The following is a 12,463-nucleotide window of genomic DNA, read 5'->3' on the forward strand; positions in this document are numbered from 1 at the left end:
ATTTAAATATTTATGACTAAACATGTGTGTACATATTGTGTGTGTACGTGCATGTGCGCACGTGTGTGTGTGCATGCATGCGTGTGTGTGAGTGTGATAGAATGGGTTGAGCAGAGCATTGAGACAGGAGGCAGGTGCAGGGTACCATTAAGGTTGGGATGGGAAGTTGTGTAGATGGAAAGCCCACAGAGAGCACAATGGGATCCCTCTCTCCTCCATACAGCGCAGCACACACCGCTTCTGGAGTTTAGGGTCCAGAGCTCTCTGTTGCTCTGCAATGGAAGAGTCTGGACGAGGTGGAGGGACAGTGGTTTGCACTTGTGAGACAGCCATGTTGCCAGTGCTTGGCTCACCCGTAGGACTTTGAAGTCTAACTTCTGTGTCCTCCATGAAGAGGACCCAGAGTGAGAAGATTGTTTCTTGTGAGCAGGCCAGCCTTGTCTGGGCAAGTCAAGAGAGAGGCCAGAGAGGAATCCGGGGCAGTGGGGCGCAGATGTAGCCTTGTTGTCTGGGCCAGAGAGGAATCCAAGGCAGTGGGGTGCAAATGTAGCCTTGGGGTTCTGTAAGCAGAGGTAAGGCCTGCTGGGAGCTGTGCATCCAGTGCCCTGACAAGGAAGCCAGTTTTCAGGCCTATGGTACCAGCAGGAGGACCTTGGAGAAGCCCAGGGAAGAGTGAGGCCCACTGTCTAGACAGAGGTAGGGATGTCAGTATGAGCAGAGGCCCCGACATCAGGTTGATTTGACTCTTAAATTCCAGCCCTGTCAGTTCTAGCTCTGTAATTTGACAAGGTAGCTCACCTTTCTGGACTTCAGTTTTCTTCTCTGTCAAACGGAGGAAGTAGTGTCTACCCCGGATATATGATATGAGAAGTTAACAAGGTGCAGGCGGAGGGTGGGGAAGAGTTCGGGTGCTCAGTGAGCACACAGGAGCTATCAGTGGCAGAGGAATCTACCCTTGAGTCAGAAGTGCTGCTAGCAGCCCCGAGGCTTTCCCCGGGGTGGGGGTGGGGGTACAACGACATAGCCATTTGACTGGGTGGTATGTGGACGCCCAGACACAGGTCATCTGGTATTGTGTGGCGCCCTCTGCTGGCCGGAGAGGGGCTTGCATGCCAGGTGGGAGTCCAAGGTAGGGGAGGAGAGGGAGTGGTACTTGAGGAGTGTAGTTTTGGGTTTGAGGAATCAGAACTTTGGAGATGCCACATGAACACTGCTTCTTTTACCTTCTAGAACTCTCACCGGGGAGCTGAACCCCCTGGCAAGCATAGCAGAGCCTGTTGACATTTGGAGGCCTGTGCCTCTTGATTAACTTGTCTTTCCCAACCCATACAACACATTGCCAGGATTGTTGTCACCGTCCTGTAAGGCAAGCAGCCTGAGGACTAGGGTCTCGGTGGCTTAGAAGTCCCAGCTTTCCCTTGGGCTCAGGCTTCTCTTCTCCCTCAGAGTTTCCAGAGCATGGGTCCAGTGACTGTCAGCCCATACTGGGATTGCTACCTCCCATGAATGCTGTGCCATCCTGGTTTCTTAGCTTCATTTCTTTTATATACATCTGCTGAGGCCCAGGGATGTGCTCCTGGCTTTCCATTTTGTTTTGTGGCTCTCGACTGATGAAGCAGGGCCAGAACAGCCTCAGGTCTCCTCTTTCTATGTACTTCCTGTGTTTGCCACGGAGAGCCGCAGCTGCAGAGAGGAGCAGAGTAAATGTGGACTCTAAGGTCATGCTGCCCGGCTCTGCTTTCTCCCATCTGCGTGACTTTGGCCTGCTCCTCTTATAGTCCTAGATTTGTGACCTCATCTGCGAACTTGGATATACCAACGTCTACCCTTATTTAATCTGTCTTGGGTCTTAAGAAATGTTGGGAGATGCTGAGCTGTGGGGTCATATGGTCTACAGATCAGCGTGGGCTCATCAGGACTGAATCCCCAAACCTCCATGAATTCATCTGGTCCTTGGGACAGTCCTGCATGGGAGGCAGAGTAGAAGCATCATGGGTGTCATCCTAATTCCATCTTCTGGCCCTGTCCTGTGAGGTCCAGAGCCGTACTCAGAGACACAGGAAAATGGCCGGACTCCTGGTATGTTCCTCTTTTGGGAGATCAGGTCTTGAAGGAGCACCATGGCTAGCTTGCTGAGCTGCTTGGCAGCCTGTGCACAGGAGGGGGTGGTAGCTTGGTAACCTGTGCACAGGTGGGTGGTAGCCCTGTGCACAGGATGGGGTGGTAGCTTGGTAGCCTGTGCAAAGGACAGGGTGCTAACAGACTGGCTCTTGGACCTTGCCTAAGTCACTCTGAGCCTTTGCCTCCAGATTTGGCAAGTGAAGGGGCTAAGGTCCCTCCCACCTCTGATCTTATAGGACCCAGAGATCCAGAACCAAGAAGATTATAGCAATGGTCACTAAAGTCATTCTTAGCTCATAGTTGAGGGGATCCAAAGAGACATCCCAAGTGGTGTACAATACCACAGTGGGAAAAGGAAAATGAAAATAAAAGGTCTATTTATTCTCTCTATCGGTGCCTGCCAGCATGAGTTCAAGGTCAGCCTGGACTACACAGAGAGGGGGCTGCTTCAACTTAAACAGTGACAATGACAACAGGAGTAGCAGCAGCAATAAAGCAGAAAGACACCTGAGCCTGACCTATAGAATCGAGACTACAGTTCAGAGGTGGACAATGGCTTACCGGGCAGAGTTTGGCAATAGGCACGCATGGAACATGCTACTCCTGCTCCTCCCCCACTTCCATCGCTTCTGAAGGCAGAGGGGACAGGGGCTCAGACACAAGCTCTGCCATCTCTCTGGGTCAAGGCCTCTCCCATGTCATATGTTCCTATTTGTTGCAGGTGGTAGCCTTGGCAGCTTCCCCCAGGGAAAACGAGCAGGCACAAACCCATTCAGTAAGTTGCCTTCTTTCTGGCCCTTCCCTCTTTCTTCTCTGGGTCCCCTGCTGAAGCTGTGGCAACGCAGCGCAGCAGTAAAGCAATTGGCCAGATCGCTTGGTGTCTGGTGGGAGCGTAGGAGGAAGATGGCGTCAGTGCTAACAGGGTTCTTTCTGTCACCCCCACCTGTCGCAGACACCTGCTGTCCCTCCAGGCTGAGGTAGGGTGATCTGGCTACAACACACCCTCGTCGTGTGCTTGTTTGGCCGGCAAGGTTTTGGCAGTTCCAAATTGACTCCAGACTCTGTGAGCTGACGTGCATGTCAGAAGATCCTGGCAAGCGGTGCCCCGCCCAGTCCACACCCAGCATGCAAAGGCTGGCCTCGTGTAGAAGCTCACTCATGTGGCTGAACGTTTCATGTGCCCGGCTCTAACCTCTGGCTGATCTCTCTTTTCTTTCTTCACTCTCCCTTTCCCTCCCAGTTGGACGCCTTGTCTAAGAAGCCGAAAAATCAGAGGGCCAGTGGAGAGTTCCAGGAGACAGGACCAAGCATCAGACACCTAGCCTTCAGCGCTGCCCACACCCAGCCACAGCCCATGTAACATAAGTGGTGCCCGCCATGTTTGCACTTTTAATAACTCTTTTGTGTGTGTTTTGTTTCCGGTTTCATTTGTACACACCACCTATCTAATACCACAGCTGGCACAGGAAAGGGAAGAAAGGCCGCTTATTCTCTCTTTGGTTAAGTTTTTGGATCTGCTACTGACAAATTTTAGGTTATTGGGGAGGGGGGGTTGTTACTGGGGGTGAGAGGAAAGAGATTTATATACTGTATATAAATATATATGTAAATTGTATAGATCTTTTGTACAGGCATTGGCATTACTGTTGCCCCCTCCCTCCCCTTCCCTTCTCTGGACTCATAGTCCAGCCTTCTTGGACTGTATCCTTTGCTTACCTGCGTGGTTTCATTGGAGAGGGACTCTGTGAGAGTGGATGGGGGCTCTGTGCTTGTTCTGCGGACAGCATCTGTTCTCTTCTGGGTGGGAAGAGGGTACTGTTCCATGCCATCTGCTGCCAGAGTCTACTCACTTGGCCACTGGTTGGGTATGAGCAGAGCCCAGCTCATGTGACGGCCAGCATGGACTTCAAAATTCTTCAGTGGCCCACGTCCCCTCCTATCGAGATCCCTTCGTAGTCTAGGGTAAATAACTGAGCACATAATGTTGAAGGGGTTGAGTTAGGCTACTTCAGACATTGCCACCCATGACTAGCACCTTCCCCATGTAGGCACCAGAGGAGACACGCCAAACGTGTGAGGAAGGGGCACCCAGCAGGGCTTTCCTTTAACAGATGTTTAGCATCCAAGTGTTGTCTGAGTTTTTGTCCTGCCTGGTTTCTGTCCTCCCACCAGGTCCCACAGCTGTTCAGCCCCAAAGAAATCACACAGAGGTCTGTATTAATGATAAACCGATTGGCCCATTAGCTCAGGCTTCTTATTAACTCTTATAACTTATATTAACCCATTATTCTTATCTATGTTAGCCACATGGCTCGGTACCTTTTTCGGTGAGGAAGTCACGCCTTCCTTCTTCGGTGGATGGGTCATGATTGGGGAGGAATGGGCTTCCTCCTTCCCAGAATTCTCCTGTTCTCATTGACCCTCCTCTACTTCCTGTCTGGTTGTCCTGCCTGTACCTCCTGCCTGGCTACTGGCCAATCAACGTTTATTTAAAACATAATTGACAGAATATAGACAATTGTCCTGAACCATCCAAGAGAACGTTGAAGATGACAAGCTTGCCCCAGGCCTTCTGCAAACCCACAGGAGAGGGTCTGCAAGCGTGTTTCTTCCAACCCTAGTGTCAGACTGGGTTTACTTTCTTACTCCCCCTCCATCTCTCACCCTCACCCACTGGGTCAGCCCCCACTGTTGACCAATCCCGGAGTTGGTCTTCTGGGTCCCTCAGCTTCCCTCGTGGACTTCCAGACCTATGGACCAGTCCTAGAAGTAAAATTTATGTGGTGTCCCTTCCTTCTGCTTCCCCAGGAGGAATAGGAGGAATAATCCAGCTACAGGGGAATCTAGATTTGTGCACAGAGAGTCACTGGGATTGCAGCGTGGTCACCCAGCTTTCAGGACAGACAAGCAGCAGCTTCTGTTTAAGTGCTAGGCTGATTCAGATGGTCTTCCATCAGAACATCAAGTGACCCTTAGCAGCTGTTTCCATGGTCAGTCATGGTGGCAGTGAGGGAGGTCAGGAGCTCAGGGCTGGTGCTTTCGTTGACTTGCTCTTGGCCATCTGAGCTTGTCTGGTATTCTATCTCAGTTTCCCCGAAGCGCTTCTACCATGCTAAACCCTATTCTGTCTTGGGTCTGGAAGGCACTGGCCTCGTACATGCTGCCCAGGTGTGGGGACCACAGCCTTCTTGGCACCTGATTTGATAAAGTCTTGGCTACAGAAGGTTCCTGCTGTTTGCAGAAAGTCACACATGTTGTCCCATGATGACCAGTGACCCTGTCCTGACGTGGTAAGGTGGAAAAGAAGCACTTTCTTGGAGCCTTGACAAAAACAAAAAGCCCACAGTGTGCGGGACCTGGATGACCCTCACGGCAGACTCCAGCCCCATTTCCTAGCCTGAAGAAAACATGTACGTGGACAAGCTACCTCCACGTGGGAGTTCAGAATCTGCCCAGCTCTCTTCTCTTTCACAGATGTGTGCAGGCTGTGCTGTGTGGGTTTCCCTTGGGAGGGAGGGAGCAAGGGAAAGTATTTGTAGCTTGTTTTATAAAAAATAAAAATGGCTAAAACCTTGGCAGCTGGTGCCTCTTTCTTTGGGTGGCCTCCTCTGAAGGAAAAGCCCCATTTCCTAGACGGTTTCATGGTGTTCCTGGCCCAAGCGCTCAAGGTCTGATGCCGGAAAGCCGAGGCTGCTGTTAGTGGGACACCAGCAGGGAACACAGTGGCCTCGAGGTGGTGTGTACTCCCTGTGAAGATGCCACTGGTCCTCTTGGCCCTTGCCTGCCAGTGTGTAGTCTTTAATTCTCCCTCTTACCTTCACCCTTGGAGATGCCCCCGAAGTATCTCCATTCTGGCGTCTTTCCCTTAAGCCACAGGTGGAATGTGGCTGGTGGAGATCCGGGGACAGGACCCCAGACAAGCTTGTTCTGTGGCTTCAGTCTGGTGATGATGGCTGTGTTGATTATGCCTAGACCCTGGGCTGGAATGCAGACGGAAAGCTGCACCTCAGTGGGGCTTATGCAGGCCAGATCCCAATTCTGTGTGGCACACATGTGCGAGGCTGCTGGTGAACTCTGCAGAGCAGAGGGCTTTGGGATGGATAGGGGTTGTGATGTGCACAGGGCCAGAATAGGGGCCATGTGCTGGGTCCCCCTGTGTGGGATGTATTTCTTCTCACTGTCTCCCCATGCAAGTCTGTCCTTGGAAATAACCTTTGCCATTACCTACTTGAACATCTTCTCTGGATTCTTCTGGCTGCGCGTTGGGGCTTTGTCCTCTGTGGGTCCACAGAAGATAATTTCCCTTGAACCCCTGCCCTAACCTTTCCTCCTGATAGACTTCCCTGGAAAAGGAGCTGAGCCTTTGATTGGCCACACAGTTCCTCGTCTTCTGGTACCCCTATCCAGTTGCTCTCCAGTTTCAGAAATGAAGTTTCAGTTTCAGGGCCACGGGGATAGCTGGGTTACTGTGCACTTACACACCAGATGCTGTGTCTGCTGTGTCATGTGCATTGTCATAGGTGATAACATAACTTCAGTGACTCGGGCAGCCTTGTTCCAGGTCCTAAGTGTGGACTCAGGTCCAGGGGGAGTAAAGGGATGGAAAGGTAGAGTCGGTGTCGTCTTCAGATTTTCTGGCTCCAGGCCCTGAGCGCTGCTGGTTCCCTCTCTGCTTCCCGGGGGCATCAGAACAGCGGCTTCTGCTCCCTGTACTGCTTGAGCCTGGCCTGCATGGGGGGGGGGGGGAGTTCATTTTCTCTCTGAGCAATGAAGGGTCTTACAAAAAGCTGCTCTTATGCAGAGGCCTGCCGACTGCCATAGGCTTCAGAGAAGTGAGGCCAGCACTTCCCCTGCAGGAACTCCTGGAGCATTCAGAGTTGACCTGACCTCCAGCAGAGAGTCAGCCTGGCATAGAAAGGGACAGGCCTGAGCTCACATTTGACAGCAAGGTGAACGCTTACCCCTGCCCCCTGTTCCTCTGCCTTCTCCAAGACAGCTGCGTCAGGAGCCAAGGAAAAGGCACAAGACAGGTCCATTTCTGCTTTTGTCTCACCACGTTCCAGAGCCGTGCTCCATGTCCACAAGGAGGGAACAGTGGAGACATATTCAGCAGGAAAGTCTAGAGGTTGCTGGGGCTGGCTGTTCTTTTAGGACAACTGAGTGCTGACAGAAGATGGGGTTCCAGGTTTCCAGAGATAATCCCTGCTTCCCAAGAGGGTGCAATCTGACAGTCCTAATGCCTTTGTATGTATGTATGTATGTATGTATGTATGTATGTATGTATGTATGTATATGTATGAATGGATGGTTGTATGGATGTATGGATGATGGATGGGTAGATAAACATATAGAGACATACAAAAATCAAAACAAAAAAATTAGCAAAGTTAGCTTTCTGGCCATTTATCCCCAGTTTCTAATTGACCTGTAAGATCATGGCTATGCCATTAAGGAGGTTCATATCTTTTCTATGAGCCTTGGCATTTTCTTGCTGCACAAGTGGGGACAGGGGAACTGAGGTCTTCATGAAGTTCCACCAAGCCCTTCAACCCTTTAGCATGGATTTCCGTTACTCTCCTGCAATTTTCACGGCATGCTAAGGAGGCCCTAACCTTGGTCACATCCTGCCAACCACTGACTTCTCTTGCTGGGTATGTCAGCCAGGCGCCTCTGGCCACTTCTTGTCAACAGAGAGCAGATCAGTCTGGATGCCTCCTTGTGCTCGCCACTCCCGCCTCTAGCAACCTCCTTCATGTATTCTCGGCTTTGCTCTGCGCCATTTCCCCTCTTAACAGGATCGATTCCCCAAAAGCCCTTTTGCCCATATCCTCTTAAATGGACTATTGATTCTAGTTAATGGTTGATGATCCTCTATGTGGTAAGCCAAGGCATGTCCCCAAACTCAAGGCCACCCTTGAACAACCTACGCACTTGACAGAAGGGTGTACTGCACACTGGGGCACAGCCTATCTGCGAGTTGGTTGCCAGTTGCCAGACTGCTAATACAACTCAGCCAGGAGAGAGTGCAATGAGGTCAGTGACACACACTGGCTCAGGTAACACTGGAGAAGAGTTGACTGAAGACTCTGATGCCCTGTGTCACGCACGGGAAACTTCTGTGTCTTTTATAGTCATTAGTGTGAGCCCCACCCTATTGAATCACCTTCCATTGTGTAGCGGGTTCCTTAATGATAGCCAGGGTCGTTTCCATGACATTCCAGTCATTTCAACTACTTACAAGGGCAGTTCCAATCAATTGTATAACTCAATATCAAACTTGCTTCAGATCTTCCTCCCTTCCCAGCCCTAGAACAGTGTTCTGGTCCACGACTGCAAGGAAAACAGGGGAGCTACAGTCTGGCTCTGAGCCGATCACTCTTCTGCTTTTCAGTTCTTCACCATGGGGTCAGGAGGAAGGAAAGGAAGAGAAACCATGAGGGTCTCTGAGTAGTGTATCTCTCTGTGCAGCCTGTCTTAGTTAGGGTTTTTCTGTTGCCGTGAAGAGACATGACGATCAGGGCAACTCTTACAAAAGAAAACCATTTTATTGGGGTAGCTTAAAGTTTCTGATGTTTAGTCTGTTATCATCCTGGTAAGACATGGTGACATGCAAGCAGGCCTGGTGCTGGAGAAGTAGTGGAAGTCCTACAGCTTGACTTGCAGGAAGTGGTCTAGCTCACCGTGCATGGCTTGAGCATATACGAGGCTTCAAAGCCCACCTCCACCATGTCACACTTCCTCCAACAAGATCACACCTTCTAATAGTGCCAGTCCTTTTGGGGGCCACTTTCTTTCAAATCACCACACAGCCACTTGTTGGTTTAACATTATCTTTCTTCTCCCATTGTGCCAGGTGTCCATAGACTTAGAGGTCATACAGAGTGCATGCCAGATCCTACAGTAGGTGTACCCACTGTACAGGTGTCCATAGACTTAGGGGTCATCTGGAGCACACGCCAGGTCCTGCAGTAGGTATCCCCACTGTACAGGTGCCCATAGACTTAGGGGTCATCTGGAGCACATGTCAGGTCCTGCAGTAGGTATCCCCATTGTCAGGTTGGCCTCATTGGTATGAGCAGTTTAGGTTTTGTGTGGCATCTTCCATATTTTTCCACATGAATATCCTCCATGTCAGCTTTGTTCTAGGGCCCCAGCTTCTGCTTCCTACTGAGATTGTAGCTGTATCAGGCTCTTCTGGGATGTCCATTCACCAATGGGAACATTGCCCACCCAAGCCCTGCCAAATACTGGAAATTCAGGCTGGTCTGCAGCTGCTTCCTGTCTTGGATATTTCATCTCCCTCTCCTCTTAGTGTATAGATGAAGCTGATCACCAAGACTGCTGCGTGGGGGTGGTGTTGGTGCTGGTGTTGTTGTTGGTAGTGATGGTGTTGTTGTTGGTAGTGATGGTGGTGGTGGAGGCGTTGATATGGTGATGATGGTGGCAGTAGTCGTAGTGGTGATGCTGGTGGTAATGGTGGTAGTGGTGGTGGTGATGCTGGTGGTGGTGGTGGTGGCTGTGGCAGAGAGTCCAGTTGGGACATGAGGTGCCAAGCTTGCAGCTGTGGCTATGTATGTGAAGAACTGGTGATTCTCCTGGGAATCTTTTAAAGAATTTCTCCTGTAGTTCTGGAGAAGACTGGGAATGTAGATCAAGACCAAGTGGCAACATGACTTCAACAGTCAGCTCCATTAGGAGTTGTAAGGATATCGGTGGGAAAGGGCTGAAATAAGGTCATTTAAGTTACCGATGCAGAACTGGGTACCTTACCCAACAAGCTATACGTTGGTCTTGTACCACAGCATCCCATCTTCAGAATAGAGAGATACAGGGAGGACAGTCCAAATCAGGTCAAGAATGCACCTGTGGGTGACATAAACAGCTGGCTGTACCTGCAGCTGTGTTCACTCTGTCTCAAACACTCTTCAGGAATTTATAAATGAGAAGACAAAAACAGAAACAACAAAAACCCCAAAACCACAAGGTTAATTCAAGAATGCCTCTGTGCAGTGTGCTAGCCAGCACAGTTCAGACCTGGACAGAGCCATGCTCTAGCACTATTGGGGATGATGCTCTGTCCGGGCTAATTTTGGGTCAACTTGACACAAGCTAGAGTCATATGAAAGAAGGGAACCTCATTTGAGAAAACGCCTCCATAAGATTCAGCTATAGGGCATTTTCTTAATTTTGATTGATGGAGGAGGGCCCAGCCCATGGTAGGTGGTGCTATCCCTGGGCTGCTGGTCTGAGTTCTGTAAGAAAGCAGACTGAGCAAGTCATGAGGAGCAAGCCAGTAAGCAGCAACCCCCTCCCCCCCAAGCCAAGGCCTCTGCATCAGCTCTTGCCTCCAGTTCTTGCCCTGCCCGAGCTCCTATTCTGGCTTCCTTCAGTGATGGACTACAATGTGGAAGGGCAAACCAGATAAACTCTTCCCTCTCAAGCTTTGCTTCAGGTCATGGTGTTTCGTCTGAGCAATAGTAATCGTAACTAGGATGCCCTCACAGACTGTGGTGGATGGAAATCCTCTCAGAGGACAGACGTTTAGACACCTAAGTGTCCTATATGTCCACTCTGGCTTGATTTATGGATCTAATTATGAACTCCTACCAATATTTTGGTAAGTGACTAAGGCACTATGATCTGGGTACCTGCCCCTTCCAGAACACACACTGAAGCATCCTCCTCGGAGTTGTTACATATCAGTACTATGTGAAGTAGAGCCTCTGGGAACTGCTCAGAATTAGATGTTAGCAAGTGGTGAAAGGCCCACAAGTGTGTTCATGGTCTCATAAGACAAAGAAAGGCAGGAGAGAGTAGGTTTGTACTGTTTGCCCTTTGCCACCTAAGGACTCTGCAGACAGTGTTTCCATCAGCGAGTTGGCTCCCATCAATATGGCCCTTGATTCTTGGACTTCCCAGCCTCCATTAGTGGAAGACATTCTCTTGTATTTATAAGATATTCAATCTATGGCATTTAGTATAGAAGAAATAGAAAACAGACTCAGATATGAAGAAATCTGGGCAAGGTGTGAATTGAGACCCACAGTATGAATCACAGTGTCCCACATGAATGCCTACCAGAGAGTATCCATAGTGGTCTATATTCTCAGTGATCATCAGATGGACCAATGAGCCATGAGCACTAGCTGGCCTCTTTCTTTAGCCACCCTGATACTTGTCCAGTGCACCAAAGTGTGGATGGCAGCAGAGTTGGAGGCTGTATTTTCATCATAATGAAAGAATAAATAGCTACCACGCAATATAGAAGCAAATCTACTGCCAAGCAGTTGTAAAAAAGATGACAGCGTGACATCCAGTTCCCACTGAGGTAGCAGATAGAAAGGACTGGAGACATGGCAAAAATAATTAAGTTCAAGTGCCAGAATCTAAACATTCTGAGGAACCAAAATAGCTGTCATTGGGTCAAGCCCTTTCCAAAAAACTTAGGAAGAATGACTCATCCTCTTTGTGAGTACATGACAGATGGAATGACACCGGTATTCCAGAGACAGCGTGTACCTATATTCATTGCGAGATTAGTCACAATATCCCAAATACGGAAGCAGCCTAAGTACGTGTTGTTGAATAAGGAATGAATAAGTTAGTGGAGTATTACTGTGGTCGTTTCTGTCACTTGACACAACCTAGAATTTCCTGGGAAGAGAATATCCAGGTTGTCTACATTGGGCTGTCCTGTGAGCATGTTTGTGAGGGACTTAGTTATGTTGGTTGCTGCGGGAAGAAGACCCAGCCCGCTGTAGGCAGTGCTATTCCTTAAGCAGGGGCTTCTAAACTGTACAGAACTGGAGAGATCAGGCTGAGCACAAACAAGTAAGCAAGTGAGCAAGCATTATTCATTAATTTCTCTCTGCTCTTGACTTTGGGTGTAATAAGGACTAGCTATTTGAGGTTCCGCCTTGACTTCGCCATAACGATGGACTGTAATCTGGAATTATAGACTAAATCAAACCTCCTTCTCCCCTAAACTGCTAAGAGTATTTTATCATAGCAACAGAAACAAAACCAATACTCAGCTTTAAAAAGAAGGAAGTTCTGCTGTGTATGATATGGAGGAACTTAGAAGAAATGAGGCTAAGTGAAAGAAGCCAAGCACAGAAAGACAAATGATGTACGATCTCACTTACATACAGAATGTTCCTAAAAATCCAGATTAATGGAACAGAAAATTTGAATAGTTCTATCAATGGCTGGGGTGAGGGCTATGGGGAGATGCTGGTTAAAAGGTCCAAGCTTGCAATTATGAATGCTTAGGTTCTGCAAACCTAAGGCATGGCATGATGACCATTGTGAATAGTATATAGAACATAAACTTCAAATTCCC

At 49.3% G+C, this 12,463-nt stretch overlaps 1 protein-coding gene across 3 annotated transcripts in view; it reads left to right on the forward strand.

The window, feature by feature from the left end:
• The window catches only part of Smoc1 (SPARC related modular calcium binding 1), a 156,921-nt gene extending 151,226 nt beyond the window's left edge, over window positions 1-5,695 (forward strand). For 2 of the 3 annotated variants that reach the window (XM_026780667.1, XM_005343288.3), the window contains exons 12-13: window positions 2,843-2,896; window positions 3,362-5,695. In XM_026780667.1, coding sequence (XP_026636468.1) covers window positions 2,843-2,896; window positions 3,362-3,378 — 71 coding nt within the window. In that variant the 3' untranslated portion in view covers window positions 3,379-5,695. The remainder of the gene's footprint in view (window positions 1-2,842; window positions 2,897-3,361) is intronic. The other variant, XM_026780672.1, reaches the window with a different exon arrangement.
• The last annotated feature ends 6,768 nt before the right edge of the window (window positions 5,696-12,463 follow it).

Source organism: Microtus ochrogaster, chromosome 1 (assembly GCF_000317375.1).
Source record: "Microtus ochrogaster isolate Prairie Vole_2 chromosome 1, MicOch1.0, whole genome shotgun sequence".
NCBI lineage: Eukaryota > Metazoa > Chordata > Mammalia > Rodentia > Cricetidae > Microtus > Microtus ochrogaster.